Source organism: Eubalaena glacialis, chromosome 12, assembly GCF_028564815.1.
Source record: "Eubalaena glacialis isolate mEubGla1 chromosome 12, mEubGla1.1.hap2.+ XY, whole genome shotgun sequence".
NCBI classification, from domain to species: domain Eukaryota; kingdom Metazoa; phylum Chordata; class Mammalia; order Artiodactyla; family Balaenidae; genus Eubalaena; species Eubalaena glacialis.
In genome coordinates this window covers 59,610,258-59,635,637 of record NC_083727.1, presented here as the reverse complement: position 1 = coordinate 59,635,637, position 25,380 = coordinate 59,610,258, and the positions used below count along the sequence as shown (strand labels likewise).

The following is a 25,380-nucleotide window of genomic DNA, read 5'->3' as shown; positions in this document are numbered from 1 at the left end:
TATATGCACCCAACATAGGAGCACCTCATTACATAAGGCAATTGCTAACAGCTATAAAAGAGGAAATTGATAGTAACACAATAATAGTGGGGGACTTTAACACCTCACTTACACCAATGGACAGATCATCCAAAATGAAAATAAATAAGGAAACAGAAGCTTTAAATGACACAATAGACCAGATAGATTTAATTGATATTTATAGGACATTCCATCCAAAAACAGCAGATTACACGTTCTTCTCAAGTGCGCACGGAACATTCTCCAGGATAGATCACATCTTGGGTCACAAATCAAGCCTCAGTAAATTTAAGAAAATTGAAATCATATCAAGCATCTTTTCTGACCACAACGCTATGAGATTAGAAATCAATTACAGGGGAAAAAGCATAAAAAACACAAACACATGGAGGCTAAACAATACGTTACTAAATAACCAAGAGATTACTGAAGAAATCAAAGAGGAAATCAAAAAATACCTAGAGACAAATGACAATGAAAACACGACAACCCAAAACCTATGGGATGCTGCAAAAGCAGTTCTAAGAGGGAAGTTTATAGCTATACAAGCCTACCTAAAGAAACAAGAAAAATCTCAAGTAAACAATCTAACCTTACACCTAAAGAAACTAGAGAAAGAAGAACAAACAAAACCCAAAGTTAGCAGAAGGAAAGAAATCATAAAGATGAGAGCAGAAATAAATGAAATAGAAACAAAGAAAACAATAGCAAAGATCAATAAAACTAAAAGCTGGTTCTTTGAGAAGATAAACAAAATTGATAAGCCATTAGCCAGACTCATCAAGAAAAAGAGGGAGAGGACTCAAATCAATAAAATCAGAAATGAAAAAGGAGAAGTTACAACAGACACCGCAGAAATACAAAGCATCCTAAGAGACTACTACAAGCAACTTTATGCCAATAAAATGGACCACCTGGAAGAAATGGACAAATTCTTAGAAAGGTATAAGCTTCCAAGACTGAACCAGGAAGAAGCAGAAAATATGAACAGACCAATCACAAGTAATGAATTTGAAACTGTGATTAAAAATCTTCCAACAAACAAAAGTCCAGAACCAGATGGCTTCACAGGTGAATTCTATCAAACATTTAGAGAAGAGCTAACACCCATCCTTCTCAAACTCTTCCAAAAAATTGCAGAGGAAGGAACACTCCCAAACTCATTCTATGAGGCCACCATCACCGTGATACCAAAACCAGACAAAGACACTACAAAAAAAGAAAATTACAGACCAATATCACTGATGAATATAGATGCAAAAATCCTCAACAAAATACTAGCAAACAGAATCCAACAACACATTAAAAGGATCATACACCACGATCAAGTGGGATTTATCCCAGGGATGCAAGGATTCTTCAATATACGCAAATCAATCAATGTGATACACCATATTAACAAATTGAAGAATAAAAACCATATGATCATCTCAATAGATGCAGAAAAAGCTTTTGACAAAATTCAACACCCATTTATGATAAAAACTCTCCAGAAAGTAGGCATAGAGGGAACCTACCTCAACATAATAAAGGCCATATATGACAAACCCACAGCAAACATCATTCTCAACGGTGAAAAACTGAAAGCATTTCCTCTAAGATCAGGAACGAGACAAGGATGTCCACTCTCACCACTATTATTCAACATAGTTCTGGAAGTCCTAGCCACGGCAATCAGAGAAGAAAAAGAAATAAAAGGAATACAAATTGGAAAAGAAGAAGTAAAACTGTCACTGTTTGCAGATGACATGATACTATACATAGAGAATCCTAAAACTGCCACCAGAAAACTGCTAGAGCTAATTAATCAATATGGTAAAGTTGCAGGATACAAAATTAATGCACAGAAATCTCTTGCATTCCTATACACTAATGATGAAAAATCTGAAAGAGAAATTATGGAAACACTCCCATTTACCATTGCAACAAAAAGAATAAAATACCTAGGAATAAACCTACCTAGGGAGACAAAAGATCTGTATGCAGAAAACTATAAGACACTGATGAAAGAAATTAAAGATGATACCAACAGATGGAGAGATATACCATGTTCTTGGATTGGAAGAATCAACATTGTGAAAATGACTATACTACCCAAAGCAATCTACAGATTCAATGCAATCCCTATCAAATTACCAATGGCATTTTTTACGGAGCTAGAAAAAATCATCTTAAAATTTGTATGGAGACACAAAAGACCCCGAATAGCCAAAGCAGTCTTGAGGGAAAAAAACGGAGCTGGAGGAATCAGACTCCCTGACTTCAGACTATACTACAAAGCTACAGTAATCAAGACAATATGGTACTGGCACAAAAACAGAAACATAGATCAATGGAACAAGATAGAAAGCCCAGAGATAAACCCACGCACCTATGGTCAACTAATCTATGACAAAGGAGGCAAAGATATACGATGGAGAAAAGACAGTCTCTTCAATAAGTGGTGCTGGGAAAACTGGACAGCTACATGTAAAAGAATGAAATTAGAATACTCCCTAACACCATACACAAAAATAAACTCAAAATGGATTACAGACCTAAATGTAAGACTGGACACTATAAAACTCTTAGAGGAAAACATAGGAAGAACACTCTTTGACATAAATCACAGCAAGATCTTTTTTGATCCACCTCCTAGAGTAATGGAAATAAAAGAAAAGTAAACAAATAGGACCTAATGAAACTTAAAAGCTTTTGCCCAGCAAAGGAAACCATAAACAAGACGAAAAGACAACCCTCAGAATGGGAGAAAATATTTGCAAACGAATCAACAGACAAAGGATTAATCTCCAAAATATATAAACAGCTCATGCAGCTCAATATTAAAGAAACAAACACCCCAATCCAAAAATGGGCAGAAGACCTAAATAGACATTTCTCCAAAGAAGACATACAGATGGCCAAGAAGCACATGAAAAGCTGCTCAACATCACTAATTATTAGAGAAATGCAAATCAAAACTACAATGAGGTATCACCTCACACCAGTTAGAATGGGCATCATCAGAAAATCTACAAACAACAAATGCTGGAGAGGGTGTGGAGAAAAGGGAACCCTCTTGCACTGTTGGTGGGAATGTAAATTGATACAGCCACTATGGAGAACAATATGGAGGTTCCTTAAAAAACTAAAAATAGAATTACCATATGACCCAGCAATCCCACTACTGGGCATATACCCAGAGAAAACCGTAATTCAAAAAGACACATGCACCCGAATGTTCATTGCAGCACTATTTACAATAGCCAGGTCATGGAAGCAACCTAAATGCCCATCAACAGACGAATGGATAAAGAAGTTGTGGTACATATATACAATGGAATATTACTCAGCCATAAAAAGGAACGAAATTGAGTCATTTGTTGAGACGTGGATGAATCTAGAGACTGTCATACAGAGTGAAGTAAGTCAGAAAGAGAAAAACAAATATCGTATATTAACACATGTATGTGGAACCTAGAAAAATGGTACAGATGAGCCGGTTTGCAGGGCAGAAGTTGAGACACAGATGTAGAGAACAGACATATGGACACCAAGGGGGGAAAACTGCGGTGGGGTGGGGATAGGGGTGTGCTGAATTGGGCGATTGGGATTGACATGTATACACTGATGTGTATAAAATTGATGACTAATAAGAAAAAAAAAAAAAAAAAAGCAAAAGCAAGTATTTTATGAGACAACTGCAGAAATTTTAATTATGACTAGATGTTTATGCTATTAAGAAGTTTTAAATATTTTAGGTACAGTAATGATACAATGGTTATGTCGTTAAAAAGCATCTTTTAGAGATATACATTTAAGTATATGATATATTTGGGATTTATTTCAAAATAATCTAGGATGGTGAGGAGGAAAATGTGGGATAGATACAGATAAAACATGGTTAGCTGCGAGATAACTATGATGCTGAGAAATGGGTACATGGGAGTTTATCATACTTCCTTACTTTTGTGTACTTTTGAAATTTTTTTTAATAATAAGTTTTAAAAAACTGATGTCTCACAAATGCATATACTCTTACCTTATCTTTAGATGAAGAATGCTTCTTGGTGGCTCTAGGTTGATGAGTATTTTCTATAGTAATAGTGCCACTGTATTGACCATTATCTGTGTCCTGTAAACTTCTATATTTACTCATTCTTCCCAAAAGTACAGGTTTTGAAACCTATTAGATACCACATATATAACACAAAACTTCTTTAGGAAATAAATTCTGGATATCATCTACTTTTTAAAATTTCTAATTCATTTGAAATGTAATTTCCTAAACATTAATTCTCAAAATATGAAGCATAAAGGTTTAAATTCCTTGAGAATAAGAACTATATCATAGGGGCTTCCCTGGTGGCGCAGTGGTTGAGAATCCGCCTGCCAGTGCAGGGGACATCGGTTCGAGCTCTGATCCAGGAAGATCCCACATGCCGCGGAGCAACTAAGCCCGTGCGCCACAACTAATGAGCCTGCGCTCTAGAGCCGGTGAGCCACAACTACTGAGCCCGTGTGCCACAACTACTGAAGCCCGCACACCCAGAGCCCATGCTCCACCACAAGAGAAGCCACCTCGATGAGAAGCCCGCGCACTGCAACGAAGAGTAGCCCCCACTCGCCGCAACTAGAGAAAGCCCGCGCACAGCAACTAAGACCCAACGCAGCCAAAAATAAATAAATAAATAAATTTATATATAAAAAGAAGAACTATATCATACTTTATGCATACATATACAAACTCCAATATCACGTACACTGTACAAACTCAATTACTGTATATAAAAAGTAATGACGCTCAGATATCTGATAATATACTCAACAAATGCCTAAATATATGAATTTATAAATGCCCTTCAAAAAAGACTTAAGTTTTTTTCTCCTTACCCTTTCTTCTATTATAGGAAGTGAAATATCAATAAAAGGATCTTTTACTGTGGAGATCTTAAAAAGAAAAGATATTGAGAACTTCAGTTAGAATTCTAATATAGACAATGTAGTTTTGTAAAGTCTTAAAGAAATCAAACTTCCCAGGCAACTAAAATCTTAAGTTAAAAAACGTTCCTGGAACAAACAGTAATTTAATTGGGTATAGCAACACATATTGTTAATCAAAACAAGATATCCCAAAACGTCAATAAATGCAACCCAGTTGAATTTTATAATACTGTTAATATGACTAACCTGTAATACTTAAAGTAACTTTAAAATAAACTGTGTTTAATAAAACTGATTAACTGAAGATATAAACATATTTTTGGTGAAATTATGGCCATAACATAAATAAAATATGAAATGTTAAGAAAAAGCCATGAAAAAAGCCAGAGAGCTTGACTGTGTTTTGTAGATTCTTTAGGATAATTCTGTTTTAAAAGATACTCTCTAGCTTGTGAAAAAGAAATCAACTTCTACGTTGAATATACTAAAAATTTAAGTGGGGTTTGACCATGGAACAAGGTGGGGCTTAGGGATGCTGATCCCCATCCCACCCAACCGTCAAAAATCAGAGTATAACTTTACAGTTGGTGCTCAGTATCCAGGGTTCCGCATCTGCAGATTCAACCAAATGCAGATTGTGTAGTACTGCAGTATTGATAGCATTATTGAAAAAAATTTGCGTATAAGTGGGCCCTTGCAGTTTAAACCCATGTTGTTCAAGGGTCAACCGTAATATCGTGATGACACATTCTGTGCTTCAGTATGACAGGCTAGAAGGAGATATAATATATAATCCTGATTTTATAAAACTAGAGAGAAAAGGTACTCCACAATCTGGGACAGGAAGATGGACATAAAGACTCTCTTTTACGATTAAAATCTGACAAAAGTTGAAACCTATCATACGCCACACGCTTTCAGAAATATTCCTTACCAAGCAATTGGAAACCTATAAAAATTTATACATTCTTTAAGAAGTTATTAAAGTACAGATGGCATTCAAAATGAAAATTATCACTAAATTCAAAGACGAGTCAAGTCTGCTTAAAAAAAACTCCAACAAGTCAAATAAATGTAAACTTTAAAAATAGATCAGCCTAAATTATGTTATGACATTAAATTATTTCTATTGGGATTACAATTTAGGGCAATGCATAATTATATTAACATAGTTACTCTCTTCGCATAAGTTTCTCTTTCATTTTCAATCCAAATGAGTAGCTAACACATTGGAGCATATTAAAATAGGCTAAATGAACTTCACAGGTGTGCCAAGAGGAAAAATTAGATAACACATTTACTTAAAAAAATTATACGTTATGTTTATTTTCTAGGCGTGAAGGATATATTTTTAAAAGACTTTCAAAAACTACTATGTAGTCATGTGTGACAAATAAAAATAAATGACTGCTGATGATTACATGTGAAAGAAAACAATAAAAACAATGTGACCATAATCTATTCCATGTTGAAGTGAATTCCAAAGTACCTACATTTGCACATTCTTCACACATGACCGTGCTAGTTAATTCACCAATAAAGATACGATCTATGAAGTTCATTTTCACACCTTCTCTTCCATATGCTGTAAAAATAATACTTTTAATGCAAAAAACATGTCAACCATTAACCTAACAATGTAATAGGCTTTTTTTCCATTGAATCAAAAGAAATCTGAATAAGGCAGATATCCAGGACCATATTTAATAATATATTTCACTATATGATGTTATAATGTCTTTCTCCTTTACAATTCCACAGAAAAAATGTGACTATCAACTACTGTAGTCTCAAAGAAATAGCAAACTGTTCTTAAACTTAAGAAGTAAAATAAGTAGAGTATTAACCACTATTCATAGCACACTCAACTGCTCCCACTAAACCCTTTAAAGCCTCTGTGCCTATCCTAGCAGTAGATAGAGGGATGGGAAAAGATTATGATTTAGGACTACAGATGCCAGGACCATAACTATGGAAACAACAGAGTAGTAAAGGACAAGTAAACACTGCATAGGATAAAGAACTAACATGGCAATTAATAACTCAGTTATATATGTAACTCCTGTTACATAAAAATGTTAAAATTATTCTCTTTGGGAAATATTTATAAATAAAAGAAAATTATGCTTATGATTTGCTTCAAAATAATATGCAGTTGGGGGAGAACAGATGAAACATAATACACCATGAATTGAATGTAATTTAAGCGGGGTGATGGGCTTCATTATACTATTCTCTCTAATGGAAGTTTGAAATTTTCCACAGTAAACCATAGGGAAAAACATATTAAAAAACCTATTCACTCCTCTTTCAAACTTCTCTTCTATCCTTTTTGGATCTCTACCTTCAAATCTCATGCAAACGTTTTAAATCATTTTAGAATGTTACTTGAAGCACTGAATGACAGAGCAGCCTTTTATCTGGATATATCAATAAATATTTATTAATTATGATGATAACTATTTAGAAGTTATGTTAAACTGAGATGTTTCATTAATAAAAATTGTACAAGGGATTGAAAATAGGTTAAGATTACAAAACTGGAAAGAAGTGAAGGAAAAAATGAGCAGTTATTCTAAACATGCACTAGATGGCACTATCTGAAAACAAGAGAACAAGTATACTTGAGAGTCTGTATTTTTCAAAATCTTGAACCTTCAACTGCACATAAAGTTTTGTCATATACAATCATAATGTATGTATATTTGTTTATAAATTACAGACGTGTAGTATGTACACATAATGCTACCAAAAAAAACAGATGTTAAAAAAGAGACTAAAATACAAATAATATTTTTAAACATTTTCTATAAATGATGACTACACATTACCACTAGTTACTATCTCAAGGCAGAATAAACTTTCCAGACAAGGTAAATCATTAATAACATGGGATATAAATGCACACTTAAATACTGATCACTGTAAATGATCATCTTTGATTAGTTAATCATTGTTTCTGCCTCATATTTTGGCTGATGAAGAGTCAACGTTAGGAGTAGACATGTATGCTTGATTTAATAGTACTCTTGTAAATAACGGTTTCCTTGCAGGAATTTTTGGAGCACTGAAGCATTTTGTCTAGTTAAGACTAGACAATATCCATAAATCCACCTATCTAAGCACACTTCAACTGCAAAATGATACAATATGATAAAAGTGAACTTCTAAGTGAGGTTGCTACTTTCAACAACCTTTCAAGTCTCCCATAAGATACTTCACTTAAGGGCATCAGTGTCAATCTGTATATTTGATATTAGTTTTACTTTTTAAAATTCACATGGATTCTAACATTTTCTTTCTATGACTCATTAGACTTATCTTGCAGCCACAGGAGTAAGTACACCCTACTTTTAGGGCCATTAGTTCACATAATGCTCAGTTCCTTTCCCTGCCCCAAAAAGAAACTTACAATATTTTCTTCTAGAAAAAAGTTTTAATAGTGAAAGAGTCAACATACCTTTGACTTTTTTTCTAGTTTCATCATCAGCAGTTTTAGTAGTTGGGTTGTTAAATGCTTTGAGAATGCCAGCTTGTATTCGCTATAAAACAAAGTAATAAGAATTTATTAAGAATCTATACTAGAATATATTCTTTCAAAGCATTATTTTGTGTTCCTGTAAATAGAATCTGGTTTTAGTGACAATCAACTCAAGCCTCATCCTCTTAATAAGAGGAGGACTTTCAAACAGCAAGGTACAGTGGATCTTAGTTCCCTAGTCTGTAAAATAAAATGACTGAATTTTTTAAAAAATCAAATATGTCCTTTCTTCTAATTCTAAAATTCCATTAATGAATAATGCTCTAATGCCAAATTCTCCCCCAAACAAAAGTCAAGATTCCCAAGTTTAGGTTCTCTCTTGGGTTTAAAGCATTTTCCTCAGTCGACAAAAAGCAAGCAGCCTAGTCTCATTTTGCTTATAGGTTTAGAGTAAGTTCTCCTTTTCCCTTCTCTCCCCTATCTCTCCCCGTCTCCTGCCCCCTCCCTCCCTCTCCCCCACTCTGTCCCTAAAATGATTTACTCCTTAATTAGGACAAAAAGTAACAAATAGACCACAGGAAATTTCTTACCTACGAAGAAAATCTTAATATAAATATATAAGAAGCTATTAAACTGGTCACTATGACCTCCATGTAGATTATTTTACTTATATACATAGATGACTAAAGTCCAGAATATTCTCCACAGCAAGAAGAAGAGACCAAATCTTAATTGTTGTTTTATTTGAATTTAGTTGTCAATAACAATCATGTGTTAAAGTCATTAGCAGCTCTTAGTAAATGATAAGGTTTATGGTTCCATATCTCCTGCATGTGTTTTAGGAAAGATCCAACATCACAAAAAACTCTCAGAATAAAACTATATATATTCCAAAAATAAAGACATTTAAGCTAATAAATTATCATCTTTTACACTAATTATGGTCCTACTTAGTGGATGAATTTAATCTTCTTTAATTCACATTTTAACAGTGGGCTGAGGGGAAAGCTTATTAATTATTCTTCAAAATATATCTTTTAAGTAAAGTCTTAATCACAGGTTTTCATATATGTGAAACCACTGTTAGACCTGGACTTCTTGGTGTGAAAATGATACATAAATCTGCTGTTAAAAAATTATTATGTCAGAGAAATTAAACCCAACTGCAGACTTCCCACAGAATAATAAAACTTTGCATATCAGAATCCAAGATACTTTCCACTGTTCAGAAGAAAATTCACAGCTTTATATATTTAAATCAGTTGAAAAGAATAGAAACAAATGAATTAAGCAGCCAACTTATAAATTTAGAAAAGGACATCGGGGCTTCCCTGGTGGCGCAGTGGTTGAGAATCTGCCTGCCAATGCAGGGGACACGGGTTCAAGCCCTGGTCTGGGAAGATCCCACATGCCACGGAGCGACTAGGCCCGTGAGCCACAATTACTGAGCCTGCGCGTCTGGAGCCTGTGCTCCGCAACAAGAGAGGTCACGACAGTGAGAGGCCCGCGCACCGCGACGAAGAGTGGCCCCCACTTGCCGCAACTAGAGAAAGCCCACGCACAGAAACGAAGACCCAACACAGCCAAAAATAAATAAATAAAGTGTAAAATTAAAAAACAAAACAAAACAAAACTCACCCCAAATCCCAACACTTAAAGAAATCACAATTCATATTTAAAAAAAAAAAAGGACATCGAACCAAACAAAAGTATAAGGAAAGAGTTAATGAAGATAAAAGTAGAAATTGAAGAGAATAAATGAATCGAAAGCTGACTCTTTGAGTAGCAGGGATGAATAAACCTACCAACTAATTTAAATCAAGATAAGGATGAAAAGCCCAACATCACACATCACGAAAAAGGGAAATCTATAACAAAATTAAAGACTTTGTAAGTAATCGTGAGAGACCACTTTGCTCAACTCTCACGCAATTACATTTGAAAATTCAGGAAAAAAGATAGATAATTTTCCAAGAAATTAAACCCAGAAGAGACAGAAAATTTTCCAGCTTTCAAAGGGAGGAAAAAAAAAGAATACTGTTAAAGTCACTGAATTAAGTACTCCCTACAAAAAGCTCCAGGTCCTAACAATTTCACAGAGGAATGTCACTAAACCCATGTTCCAGGGCACAGAGAAAGGGAAACTTCCAAATTATCTTCATGAAGCATAATATTGGTACCAGAGCTGACAGAGAGTACACACACATATCAATATGACTCAAGAAAAAAATTCTAAATAAAATATCAGCAACAGAATACAGCAGCACATTAAAAGAACAGTACAGTATGACCAAGAGGCTTTTATTCTAGTAATGCAGGGATATTAGGGAAATCTATTAATATAAGCCATCATATACACTGAGAAAAAAATTATAAGATCAAATCCCTTGATATTCCCTATTCACTACTATTATTTACCACTAATGCTTTAGTTGATGCATTTGATAGAAAAATAAATGTCAGAGGTATAAAATATAAAGGAGATAAAATTATTTGCAGATGATATGACTTTTTACTTGAAAAGCCAAAAGAACCAAATGAAATAAAAAACTACTATAATAATAATAAGAGAATTTAATATGGAGTATATAAATATAATGAAGTAAATTGCCTTCACACAAACAAAAGCCAGTTAGAAGATATAGAAGATGGACCTAGAGACTGTCATACAGAGTGAAGTAAGTCAGAAAGAAAAACAAATATCATATATTAACGCATATATGCGGAATCTAGAAAAATGGTACAGATGAACTGGTTTGCAAGGCAGAAATAGAGACACAGACGTAGAGAACAAACGTATGGACACCAAGGGGGGAAAGTGGGGGGTGTGGTGGTGGTGGTGGGATGAATTGGGAGATTGGGATTGACATGTATACACTGATGTGTATAAAATAGATAACTAATAAGAACCTGCTGTATAAAAATAAATAAATAAAATTCTAAAAGAACAAAAACAAAAAAAACAACAAAAAAGAAGATACAGAAGAAAATAACCCATTTATAATAGCAACTAAAAAGAAAATAGGAATAAACTAAACAAATGTGTAAGATCTGAATGAGGAAAACTTCGAAACACTTCTGAAAGAGACAAAAGAAAACTTGATCAAATTGAAAGACACACCGTGTTCCTGGACAGGTCCTACCATTACTAACATTTCAATTTCCCCACCTCCCCCACCCCCACCCAATTTATTCATTTAACACAATTCCAGCGAAAATGGCAATAGTATGTATGAGGTTTAGGGTTTTGTTGTGTTTTGTTTTAATGTGAGAGGTTGAAGGGAGAGATCAGTTCTAAACTAGATATGGAAAAATAAATAAGAATAGCAATGAAAACTCTGGGGAGGAGGGGAAAGTGTAGTAAGAGTTGACTGGTCCTACTAGATTTACTAAATGCATTAAAATCTTCATAATTGAAAGTATGACTCTAGTATTCAAACATATAGGCAAACAGAAACAAGGGGAAGTTGAGAAATAAACCCAAAGACATATGAAAAATTAGTATAATTAGGGTGTTCCAATTTAGTAGGAAAAGCATACTATACTGTTTGGATAGGATAGCCAAATGGGAAAAAAGGAAATATCATGGAAAAGGATAAATTTCAATGGATCAAGATTTAGATCTAAAAATTAATCATAAAGAAGAAAACGGGAAAATTCCTTTATAATCTTGGAGTGGGAATGCCTTTTTAACTATGACTCAATAGCCAGAAGCCATAAAAAAATAAAAAATTTGAAAAAGATTTTTAAATTCAAAAAAAAAATTTTAAGCTTTACATTTAAAAAAAAGCTACTGCCACATTATAAGCAAAATCAAAACACAAATGACAAACTTGGAAACGTATTCCCTTCTTAGTACACAAAAAGCTTTTAGAAATCAGAAAAGGATCAAAACCCAGTAGAAAAATGGGCAAAAAAATAACAGATGAAAAGATATTCAGCTTTGTTCAAAAAGAGAGACATGTACACTAAAATTACCCTGAGATACCATTTTCTACCTATCAGATTGGCAAAAATTTTAAAGTTTGATACAACAGTATTTTGGTGAGGTTATTGGAAAACACTCTCCATGTATGTTATGTTGCGGCTAGAGTGAAAATTGTATGCCTACAGAGGACAATTTGGTAATAGCTATCAAAATTCCACATGCATGCAATCTCATTTCTATATTCATACAGATATACTTACACACATGCAAAATAACATATACATTATTCATCATAGCATTGTTCATAAAAGCAAAAATACTGGAAACAACATATAAGTGATAATTGATAAGGAAATGGTTAGAATTGGTTAAAAAGGAATTGGTTAAAAAAAAAAAAAGGACACTTCCTATTTTCTGATATGGAAAGATTGCTACAATATCCTACCTGATAAAAAGGCAGGGGCATATATAGTAAATGCCACTTTTTGAAAAAAGAAAGGAAAAAATATGCATATATGTGTGTGTGTGTGTGTGTATATATATATATATATATATATATATATATATATATATATATATATATATATACACCACCAAATGAGAGCATAAACCAAGAAAGACAATAATGTGGTTTATAGGCAACAGCAGGGCCAACACATAAGAGAGGCAAAGGGAATTTTCAGGAGCACAGTGAGGAAGAATTCCAGAATGATGCCTACACATCTAATGTGGGAGGCAACCAATCCAGATTGCAGCAGTGACACTTAGGATATGGACGTATTGTCGACACCAAGATCTCTTCTGCCATTCTACCATGTTTTTAATCTGAGAACAGAACATACAGGGAATGAGCTGCTAATGTTATTCTCCCCTCCGTGCCCTGCTGCCTGGATCAGCAGAGGATACACATTACCCCTCAGAACTGTTCTGCTCGGGCCTATTCCTGACAGCCATGAGGTGGGCCATGATGAACTCAGAAGCAGAAAATACAATACAGAGCAGTCTCCAACCTTTTGGGATCAGAGAGCTAGTACCTGGTCTCTTCTACACCTCTGCCAATTGACTTTGACAGGCGTGGCTCAGGACACATTCATGATCTGGCCTACTGACTTCCCCAGAAAGAGCTCTTGTAAACTCTGGGAAGCCAAAGCCAGACTATGTTCCAGAGATTCTCTCATCTTTTTTGGGGGAAGCTTCATCCAATAATGGCAATAGGTTTGTGCTTGCTACCCAGTTTTATAAAACTAGACAATATATTATTTAAGCATACAGAGGTAGCTCTCAAAAACTATAAGAAAAAGCAATGGAATGATGTCTGTAAAAGTCAAAATAGTGGTTGCCTCTGATGAGGAAGAAGTATTTGAAAAAAAGAAGTAGGTACTAATAACATTCTTTTTCTTTTTTTTTTTTAACTCTGGGGGTGGTGGTAGGGAGAAGTGCTAATAATATTTATAATAATATTATGCTTTAAACTATATGTATATTGGTACACGTTCTTCTGTATGTGTGATATGTTTTACAATAAGTTTTTAACACCCTCCCCCAATAATTATGAAAGTGAGTTTTGTTTATTAACTAGCCTATGATCAGCACATTTTATTTCCTACAACTGCTCACTATTCTCTTCAAGTGTTATTTTTAAAGTTAATGCAATGTATACCTTACATATATACAAAGTAGGGTATAAAAGTGAACATACAGCCATCCATAACATGTCATACTCTCCTGAAATATACTTATATGTGAAGGAAACTGAAATAATGTGTCCCAGAAGCTATTAAATACTGAAATAATCTCCAATTCAGACTCAATAAACTTGAAAATTTATATAATTTGGATATTGTCTAAGCTAAACTTGACTTTTATACCTTGAACAGAGAACTTATTAAACTAAAATATGAAAATTAGAATGGTGTGAATTCCATGTAAGAGAAACTTTTAATGGACTTAAATGAAAGATGCCAATAAATACCCATGTTCACCTATAAATATTTAATATAACTGTAAAAAGCCTCTCCAGCCACTAAAGATAAAGCCTCTAATTCAACTTAGAAGTCTGTAAATTTATTCTACAATTTTGAACATTCAGATGACTTTCAATAGAATTTAATGAGCCTTTACCATACTCTAAAATGTAAGCTATGATATCACACTTTTAAAAAAGAGTAAAAACAATTAAGCTGTTTAAATTATTGACTTTTAAACTATTAGACTTTTGCTTTTTTATTTTATCCTAGCCACAAATTTATATTCTCTGCTCTAAACTGTTAAAGAGTTAGTTAATAGGTAGTTCATCAAGCTGCATAAAATAAATAGGCTTAGGTCCATCTCCAACCTTTCATTGTTGTGCTTTGAACCATTTAGGTTTTAAAAAAAGACTTCGGTTAGGGAGTGACTAACAACCACGGCACATTAATCATTTAGCAGTACCCATGTTCGACTAGTTCAAATCTCCATGTTAAACTTCTTTCAAAAATAATGCAAATACTCATAATTTAAGTTAGCTGAGATATTCTACCTTTAAAATAATCTTACCCAGTAATGTATTAAAGCAATATATCTTTGATAATGCAAATGTAATTATCATTAATTTAGAGATAGCTCAAATTAAAAGGAAAAAAGTGAAGAAGCATATATTTCTAAGGTAAAAAGACTGCCTATAAAAGAAGTTCTTATGGTGAATTTGATTTTATTTCACACATAAAAAATTTAGAATTTTTGCACAAATGATCCCTTTAGCTCTCTACTCAGCGAGTTATATTCCTCAACTTCAGAGTCATAAGAAAAAGACCCTAATGAAACAATATGAAAAGAGGTCAGTAGTTTTTAATCATCACTAGAAGAGTCTGGTGGCAGACATACCGCTGTAGCCTTCCTTCAATCAAAAAACACATGGCAGAGACAAACTACAACAGCTGCCCGATTAACAGCTGCGGAGTTCCCAGGCCAGACAATGCAGCTCCTGCTTGGGTACTCACTGTAACTGACTGGCACGACTGTCCTTGCTTACGAGACTGAATAGATCCACAGACTTGACATTTTAATTCTGCCACACCATCTAAAACCCTCAAATAAAGGAAGAAAGATAGGAGCTTTCAAAAACCAATGTTTCCTGCTGTACTGCCTGAGTTTTCAAGATACTGTGAATCATCATAATGCATCATTATGACAAAAGAATAATTTAATTGTAACAAAGAATGCCATCAAGTAATAAAAGTAAAACAGAAAAAAAATTATAGGGATAGATTTTATTGTTTTATTTGTAATATCAACAGAGAAAAACATTGTAAAGAGTGACTTTTAATTCCATTTACAATGATACATGACCACCATGTAGCAAATGTATCCTGCAAATCATAGGGGAAAAAAAAATTATTCTAGCAACTGATGGTTTGAATTAATCCTAAAGTAACTACTATGTCATCTGTAGGCTCAGAAGGTCAAAATGCATTTACTACTCATAACACAAAGACAGAGCATCTCTTTCCACCTTACTACCTTGTATCGACCCCTTCAATAAGAGTATCAATGTACCATAGTTATTAAATCAGAGTTAATACTTCTTTCAAATAGCGAAATAATTATGGTTAAATTTTAAATAGCAAGCTTAAAAAATGGGTTATTTATACTAGTCACTGATGACCAAGCATTAAAGTTAAACTTTAATAAGCAGTATTGGATAAAATTAGATAATTAGTTTGGAGGTCAGAAAGACTTAAGTTTGAATCTCCATTCTTGATATCAGTTTCTAGATCTAAGAAAATGTGATCAAATATTAGCTCAGGGGGATTGTGTTAATGTCCCAAAACTTAACTAATTACAAATCTCTTTACTGACTTTTTTCAAAACAAATTACAGGTAAAACATAACGCAGAATTACCCTGTCAATTTAACAGTTTATTCAAATTATAACATATTCAAAATAACTGCAAATCCCCAAGTAACTAGCTAGTATAACTCATTTAAGAGACTTTGTTTTCTTCCCAATTCAAATTCTCAAGAAATACTGTCCATTTAAAGGGTAAGCACAGGGAATTCCCTGGTGGTCCAGTGGTTAGGACTCGGTGCTTTCACTGCCAGGGGCACAGGTTTGATCCCTGGTCTGGGAACGAAGATCCAACAAGCCATGAGGCGTGGCCAACAAAAAAAAAAGGGCGCGGGGTGGGGGGTAAGCACAGACAACATATTCAACAAACATTCACTGAGCACTGCTGTGTGCAAGGCACATGGGATACCATTCCTTGAGGAGACCACAATCTAAGAGAGATGATAGACGTAAGTCTAAACAGAAGGTAGTAGGGTTCATAATCAAAATACATAAAAATAGATGGCAGAAAGGGAGTGACACCTTCAGAAGTTGAATTCAACTAATTTAATATGAAAGTCTAACAACAGCCAATTAAGGATAGGATTGTAATATACACTGTTTGGTAGCAGGAGGGTGTAATTAACTCATTCTTAAAGATAATTTACGAAAAAATATTAGAACCATAACTCTCTCTTCACTGAAAACTGGCCAGTAGGAGTAAAGAAACACTACAATGTTATGTACAATTCAAACAAAGAATTTAAAAAAAAAAAAAAAAAAAAAAGGAGGGTCCACCCTGCCTAGTAACATAGTAAACACCTACCACAAACATATCAGCACTTCATTTTCACCTGGTTGCTCTACTACCATATTAATATTTAGATTAAGAAGGGTATTCACCTTGAACAGAAAACAGGATTTCACCTGTTAGTAACAATTATGATTGGCAGGGGCTGCCCAGAGTGCTATGTTGAGAATGATTCTGAGACTGAACCCTGACTCGGTGAACTGTTATGAATGATTAGCAGGGTCTGCTATGAGAGAGAAAGGGAGGAAGTGGAGGATATGTGCTGTGTATTTGATATCTTGCATCTTTAATATCTTGTATTTTCTCTGAAAAATTGTATCCTATTTGCATAGGACCCCACCAAAAAAGGTGAATATAACTAATTTAATATTAAAGTCAACCAACAGCCAGTCAATTAAAGGACAGGATTACAATAAACCCTGTTTCGGAAATCTAACCAGTCCTTTTTTACTCAGAAACAGCCCCTGATCCAGGAGGCTGGGACCCCAATTTCCTGGTTCCTCAGTGGACTGCAATCCAACATGGGATAATGGGACTTCTCTCTTTTGGGAATTTAGAACTGGGATTCACAAGCAGCAAGCCATGGTGGTCAGGTGCTACCATTCAGACAGGGAAGCAAAGAAACTACTCTGTCCGCAGAGAGATGGGTAAAGAAAATCTATAGAGCCAGAGAAACTGGGGGAAAAAGGAGAATACTTTCCGGATTCCTGATAACCTTCCTGTCCTATATCCCCCTTTATTTGGATTATTAGATTCCCTTTTCTTTATTTAAGCTAGTATTAATTAATTTCTGTTATTTATAGCCAAAGGGCATTAACTAATAAAGGGTAACAGAGTTGTGAAAGAGTGAAAAAATAATCTTCTGGTAGAAGGGGCAAAAAAGTGGGGGGAAGAGAAGAGTAAATAGAAGTTTTTAAAAAAAATCAAATTACTCTCAACCGTACATTAAAATTTTGGTAAAAATTCCTTCAGTTTTGTACCCTCTTCTTAAAGAGAATATGTGATAAACACAAAGAAACCTGACCTTTGTTTCTTCTGTCCTCACTGCATCGAGCAGATAATGAAGAAGCTCCTGACTGTCCTGTTGTTGAAAACTTTTAAACCCAGGGGCCCTATGATTTAAAAACAAAACAGGAAAGAAAAATAGAACAATCATTTTATCAACAATATATTATTATTTAAAATCACCTTGAAATAACATATATTCAAAGATTCAATTTATTCCTTTTTCTATAAATAGAAAGACAAAATGTGATTACTGTTCCAATTAGGATGAGATCTTCAGTACACTGAGAATAATATGGCTAAACACTTATTAAGCAACTACTACACGCCAAGTACAGTACATATGTTAAGCTTCACATAATCCTGAAACAAGCTTGGAATGTACTATTTTCTTTAGCTTATATATGAGGGTTCAGGGGGACTATTTAATTTTGCAAGGTCACACAGCAGGTAAAAAAACAGTATTCAAACCCAAGCTACTGTGATCTATTATCTTCCTACCTTATATAACCAAAAGAAAAGCAAGAGATTATTTATATTAATATAAAGAACTATAAACTGTTATCTCTATGAAGGTTTTCATTTTATGAATTTGACAATCAGATTTCCTGTGTATTAATTAAATAAAAGGATAAGGGGTTATTCATGGAGAAATCAGCACAGCAAATGTTTAGCTGATTTCAGTAACTTTAAAAAGTAATATTTACTGCAATTAACTCAATGCTAAAATGAGTATTTTTGCCTTAAATGCAAACAATTACTAAATTTAAAAAGTGCTCTGAGCTAAGATGAAGAAAGAATTTTGTCAAAATAATACAAAATAGTAAGACTATCTCATGGTAGTACAAGTTTACAATGGTCTTATTATGACATATACCACATATTTCATTTGATGTACACAACAATGCTGTTAAGGAATTCATAAATACATACTCTGCCATTTTATATAAGGGACTTGAGCATCCATGGATTTTGGTATCCTCGGGGGTCCTGGGACCAATCCCCTGTGGATACCAAGGGACAACTGTAATACGAACTCCGTTTTACACTTGAGAAAACTGAAGAACAAGTTGAGTGCCACTGACATAAATCCAGGTCTTCTGATTCTTGGGTCCAGTACTTTAAGCATTATTCCTCATTATCTCATGATGAATATTCATCCTAGTAATGTACTAGTGTGAGTCCCTGGTGCTAAAACACTCTCTGAACTACTAGCAAATCTAGCCTGAAACAGGAACCATCATTTCAGTTACTCACTCTTGCTAAGAAGTAGCAAATAGCAGCATGATGTAGAGAACACTTTCACTTACTCCCTTGGGGGCTTCCCTTTCTGCGTGTGGTGGATAGTGCCCACCTCCTAGATCAGAGGTGAGGACAGAAACCAAGATGGATACAAATTCCAACCCCCTTAAGGCCTCCCCAGCTGGAATTCATAAAGGCAGAAATTGCATGACACTACACTTAGGCTGTAGGTATCAGGAAAGATCTGTGAAGTGGAAGAAGACTGGGAGGGGAAATGGGGATCCTTCAGAGAGCCTCACCAGCCAGGTGGCAGGCAGGAGGAGACAGTTTATGCCTTTCGAAGCAGACACACAGGAAGAAATAGTTCCCAAACAAAGGAGAAACTGTCTCCACCATGTCTCTACCTATAGCTCCATCTCAACCATGCACAAAGCACTTACTGCCTTCTAAACCACTGAAGAAAATTTAATAAACCTAGATTTTTTTTCTTTCTTCTTTTACTTAGGGCTGGGGAACAAATCATATGATGACTTATAGAATCTCTAATGGAGCCTATCTGAGCTACCAATAAATACCAAAAGAGACCTTCAAACTTAAAGGATAAACATAGAAAAGTCACTAAATATATGAAAAAATTCACCCTATTCAAAACAAGGGAAACTCTAAACATTCACAGGAACTGTGCCTTAGTAAAAGTGTTACTGTGGGAAAGAGTTGAGAACTTTCAGAAATCTCAAATTCTAAGAGGAAAATGTATACACACTCATAAAACAGGAACAGACTGCCAAGACAAAGAAATTTAAAACAAGAGAGACTTCATGGAGATGTGTTCTGGGTGCAGATGAATCAGTCTGTTCATAATCCAAAAACTCTCTCTGCTCCAAACATAACAAAATATAAAAAGAGAAAACAAACAAACAAAAAAGGCTTAAGTGGGATTCAATACAAAAAAATCTCACAGAACAAAAATATTAGAACACGAAATTGTAGGCAGACTAAAAAAAAGACTTGGCAGGCTCTAGGCCTGAAAGAGCTCAGCCCTGAAGTGTAAAGAAAACTAAAAGTACTTCAGACAGAGACCAGAGCCAGGATCATTGTTTAAGGATGGTTGATCTTACCAAGAGCCTGAAAGGAAGCCCTTAGGCAAGTGTTATCTAAGGCTACAACGGAACACAGACACAGCCTAGGGACCTGAACCTGAGCCAAGCCTTCTACAGACTCTTCTCCCATCTGCTAACCAGGGCAGCATGGTAACTGAATCATTAAGAGAGCTGGATCTCCAAGGCCAGCCTGGAGGGAAGGGGTGAGGCTATCATAAAATATAAAATTTTTAGGCAGAAAGAGGAGGTGGATATGAGGAAGGGAGGGGATGGGAGAAAGCAAAGGAGTCGAAGACAGGAGCGGAAAAACAAAAAATTCACTCCAAAGAAGGCTACAATCCAGTATTACAAAACACATAAAAAAACCTAATGTTAAAAACAACTGAAATGAATTTACTTAACTCCAAATAAATTTTATAGAACTGTCCCAAAGATGTTGCCATAAATATGTTGAGAATGTCCAAAAACATAAAATAAAGGCATAACTGCCAATAAAAGCCCAGATACTACAAAAGACAGAAAAAAATTTAAATAAGAACATGTAGATATAAGATAGCAAATTAAAATATTAGAAATAAGGAAATAAAACTACAGATATAAAAATACAAAAAATAGGATAAACTCTAAACTATATACAGTTGAAGGGTAAATTAGTAAATTAGAAGATAATACTGAAGAACATACCCAGAATACTATAGCATACTGAACTTTCATCTTTTTTTTTGGCTGTGCCGCCATGCAATCAGGATCTTAGTTCCCAGACCAGACCAACCAGGGACTGAACCTGTGCACCCTGCAGTGGAAGCGAGGAGTCTTAACCACTGGACTGCCAGGGAAGTCCCTGAACTTTCAACTTATCTTGAGACTTTGATGGCATCCTTAAGGTACATGACACACCACAGAATATCACAAAACTAGGAATATATTTATGTATGTAATTTCTTTATGGACAAAACCCAAAGAAAGCTCAGCACATCAATACTAGTTAGCAACATGAAGGAATAAAGGAAGCAAAAAGGTGGGCGTGAATGAGGGACTTCCCTGGTGGCACAGTGGTTAAGACTCCGAGTTCCCAATGCAGTGGGCCTGGGTTCGACCCCTGGTCCAGGAACTAGATCTCACATGCATGCCGCAACTAAGAGTTTGCATGCCACAACTAAGGAGCCCTCGAGCCTCAACTAAGGAGCCCGCCTGCAGCCACTAAGACCCAACGCAACGAAATAAATAAATAAATATTTTTTAAAGATGGGCGTGAATGAGAATGGAGACATAGAATCACTCTATAGCATCTCTGAACCTTTCAGGGAAGAGTTCATGTAAAAACTAGTGACACCTAAATAAGATCTATACCGGAGTTGATAGTACTATGTTAATGTCAATTCCCTGGTTTTGACAATGCACTGCTATCATATAAGATATTATCACTGATGGAAGCTGGACGCAGGGTACACAGGAACTCTGTACTCTTCTTGTAACTTTTTGTGAGTCTTAAAACTATTGCAAAATAAGATACTGAAGGGGAAAAAAAAGCCAGAGGAAGGCTGAAGAACTTGCTCCCAACAATTCATCACAAGTGGTCAAAGTGTCTGACAATCACCATAATAACAGAAACTTCAAGAGATTGGCTCAACTTTCAAAAATCAATCAATGTATACATACAACATGGAAGAATCTCAAAATAATTACGCCAAGTGAAAGAAGCCAGACCAAAAAAAGAGTACATGTTGTATGATTCTATTTATAGTTGACCCTTGAACAACACAAGTTTGAACAGTATGGGTCCACTCACATCCAGATTTTTTTCAGTAAATACGTACTAGAGTACTACACGATCCTCAGTTGGCTGAATCAACAAATGTGGAACCTGGGATCTGGAGGGCCGAATGACTGTAAAGTTATATGCAGATTTTTGACTTCGGGGAGGGTTGGTGCCCCAAAACCCTGTGTTGTTCAAGGGTCAACTGTATACAGAATTCTAAAAAATGCAAACTAATCTATAGTGGCAAAAAATAGGTAAGGGGTAGTCCTGGGGCGGGGCTTGGGGAAGGAGTCCAGAGAGAGGGATTACAAAGGGGCCCAAGAAAACTTTTAGGGGTGACAGATACAGTCATCATATTGACTGTGGCAGTGGTGTTACAAGTGTATAAATATGTTAAAACTTAACTGATATTACACTTTACATACATACAGTTTATTGTAAATCAAATATGTTCACTAAAGCTATTCAGAATATCCATTAATACAATTCACTATTTCAACAGGTTAAAAAATATATGATTATTTTAATAGATGCAGAAAAAGCACTCAGTAAAATTTAATACCCATTCTTTTTTCTTATAAAACAACAAACATTTATTATCTCATTTTCTCTGGGCCAGGAATCAAGGTATAGCAATACCCATTCTTGATAAGATCTCTCAGAAAAAACTAGGAATGAGAATTTCCTCAACCTGATGAAAGGCATCTATGAAAAATCTACAGCTCTTATCATTCTTATGTGTGAAAGCCTGAATGCTCTGCCCCTTATATCAGGAACAAAGCAAGGATGTCTATTACACCACTCCAACACCACACTAGAGGTCCTTGCCAGCAATATAAGGTAAGAAAAATATATAAAATGATACAGCTTGGAAAAGAAGAAATAAAATGGTCTTTGTTTACCAATGACATTATTGTCTACATAAGAAATCCCAAAGAATCTACATAAAGCTACTCTAACCAGTAAGTGAATTGAGCAAGGAAGCAACAAAAAAGGTCAATACACAAAAATCAATTGTATTTCTCTATATTAGCAATGAGCAACTAGAAATTGAAAAAAAAATTTAAGTACCAAATTACAATAACTACCATTAAAAAAACCATGAAATTCTTAATGTAAATCTAACAAAATGGGTGCAGGATTCATAGGATGAAAGCCATAAAATTTTGATGAGGAAAAATCAAGGACCTAAATAAATGAAAAGGTATCTCATAATCATGCACTGGAAGACTCAACATTGTTAAGATGTCATTTCTCTCCAAACTGATCTACACATTCAATGTAATCCCAACTGACAAACTAATTTAAAAGTCACATAAAAAAGCGAAGGACCTAGAGCAGTAACCCACCCCCCCAAAAAAAGAAAATTTGAGGACTCACACCATCCAATTCCAAGACTTAATATGAAGCTATAGTAATCAAGACAGTACAGTACTGGGGTAAGAATAGACATATAGATCAATGGAACAGAACAAAGTCCAAAAACAGACCCAACATATATGGCTTAAATCTTCACCTGACTTTTTTTTTTAATCACTTTTGTTAATATATATATATCTCTTTTTAAAGTAAATACAATAAAGCAAAAGAAAATGCAATTTAAAAATATTTTCAAATAACATTTGATCCAGTAATTCTATTTATCCCACAGACGTACTCTCATAAGTGCAATGATATACACACACACACACATATACACACATATCTATATGTAAAATCAAATAAGTTATATCCACATGTACTAATATAGAAAGATGTACAAAACACATTAAGCAAGACAAGCAAGTTGCAAACAATTTATTTTTATGTCTATGTATGCATAATCACTTTTGGATAGAATAAAGAAAACAGATAACAGTAGTCTGAATTTTTATCTATGAGCACCTATCATTTTAATAATAATTAGAAAATGTTTATAAATCTCTATAAAACCAGAAAAAAAAAAGATACAAAACAAAGTTATTTTGGGGAGAGTCAAAAACAAATTTCTAAAGTACATAATGTCCTAAAAACTTTTTAACTCTATGAGGCACCCATGTCTCTGAGACTTTTAAAGGCTTTTTTTGTTCTTCAGGTTTTGAAAAAACAGCACCTGGCAACCAAATGAAACATATAATAAACCCTCCATATTTTGGACTACATTTAAAATACCATGGCACATTACGCTAAGTGAAATAAGTCAGTTACAATAAGACAAATAGTGCATGACTCCAATTATATGAGGTACCTAGAAAGGGGGGAGGGGAAAAGAGGAGTTACTAATTAATGAACAAGTTTTAGTCAAGCAAGATGAATAAGCTCTACAGATCTGCTGTTCAACACTGTACCTACAGTCAACAATAACACATTGTACACTTGAAATTTTTTTAAGAGGGTAGATCTCATGTTCTGTTCTTTCCACAATAAACTTTTTTAAAAAAGGAAATTAACATTGGTACAATACTATGAGATAAAATAAAATGCAATAAAATATAATACAATACCATGGCATAGGTAACTAGCTTAAATTAAAATGAAATTTTAAAACCTGGAGATATACAAAAATGCAAGTTCACATTTAAAGAATTTCGTTTCTACATATTTTACTAATTGTGGACTGGACTAGTTTATGAGCTCCTGAAAGGGTCTGTTTTTAATAAATTTTAAGTTGTGTACCCCTGGATTCTAGCAACTACTTGAAACAAAGTACGATCTCAAATTTCTAAAAAGGAATAAATGAATGTCAGGTCCCTTATGACATGTGTTTATTTCTAGGCACACAAGGATTTTGTTTTTAAATATACTGCGATATCTTGGGAAATTTACTTAAATTCTGCATGCCTCAAAGCTCATCTTTAAAAATAAGAAAACTAGGTTAGATGATCTATTATAGCACTTTTAGATTTTATAATTCTATAATTTTCTCACTTTATGGTATTACATCATGGGCTTCTGAGTCAGGACAGATATCTATTTAAACCCTATTTTTGTCACCATGAAACAAGGTAAGCTACTCAACTTCTGGGGGTCTCAGTTTCCTTATATATAAAATGGGGATAAACAATCACTTCTTCAGAGTATTATGAGATATAATTTAGATAAGGCACACAGCTGCAACTAAACGAATGTTAGTTCTTTCTCTTGGTAGTCTAGGCAATAACAGCAATGTCACAGTCAGAGTCAAACTACTCATATTAAGTGATAAACACATTAGTGTTTTGTAACTCATGATTATTTGTATTAAGAATGTAGATGGGGCTTCCCTGGTGGCGCAGTGGTTGAGAGTCTGCCTGCCAATGCAGGGGACACGGGTTCGAGCCCTGGTC

The 25,380-nt window shown here is 34.5% G+C and overlaps 1 protein-coding gene across 1 annotated transcript in view; it reads right to left on the bottom strand.

Moving 5' to 3' along the window:
* Positions 1-25,380, bottom strand: part of USP45 (ubiquitin specific peptidase 45) — a 66,127-nt gene that overhangs the window by 10,897 nt on the left and 29,850 nt on the right. The window contains exons 9-13 of the mRNA XM_061206900.1: positions 17,994-18,081; positions 8,405-8,486; positions 6,438-6,529; positions 4,894-4,950; positions 4,043-4,186 (exon numbers count right to left, since the gene is read on the bottom strand). Coding sequence (XP_061062883.1) covers positions 4,043-4,186; positions 4,894-4,950; positions 6,438-6,529; positions 8,405-8,486; positions 17,994-18,081 — 463 coding nt within the window. The remainder of the gene's footprint in view (positions 1-4,042; positions 4,187-4,893; positions 4,951-6,437; positions 6,530-8,404; positions 8,487-17,993; positions 18,082-25,380) is intronic.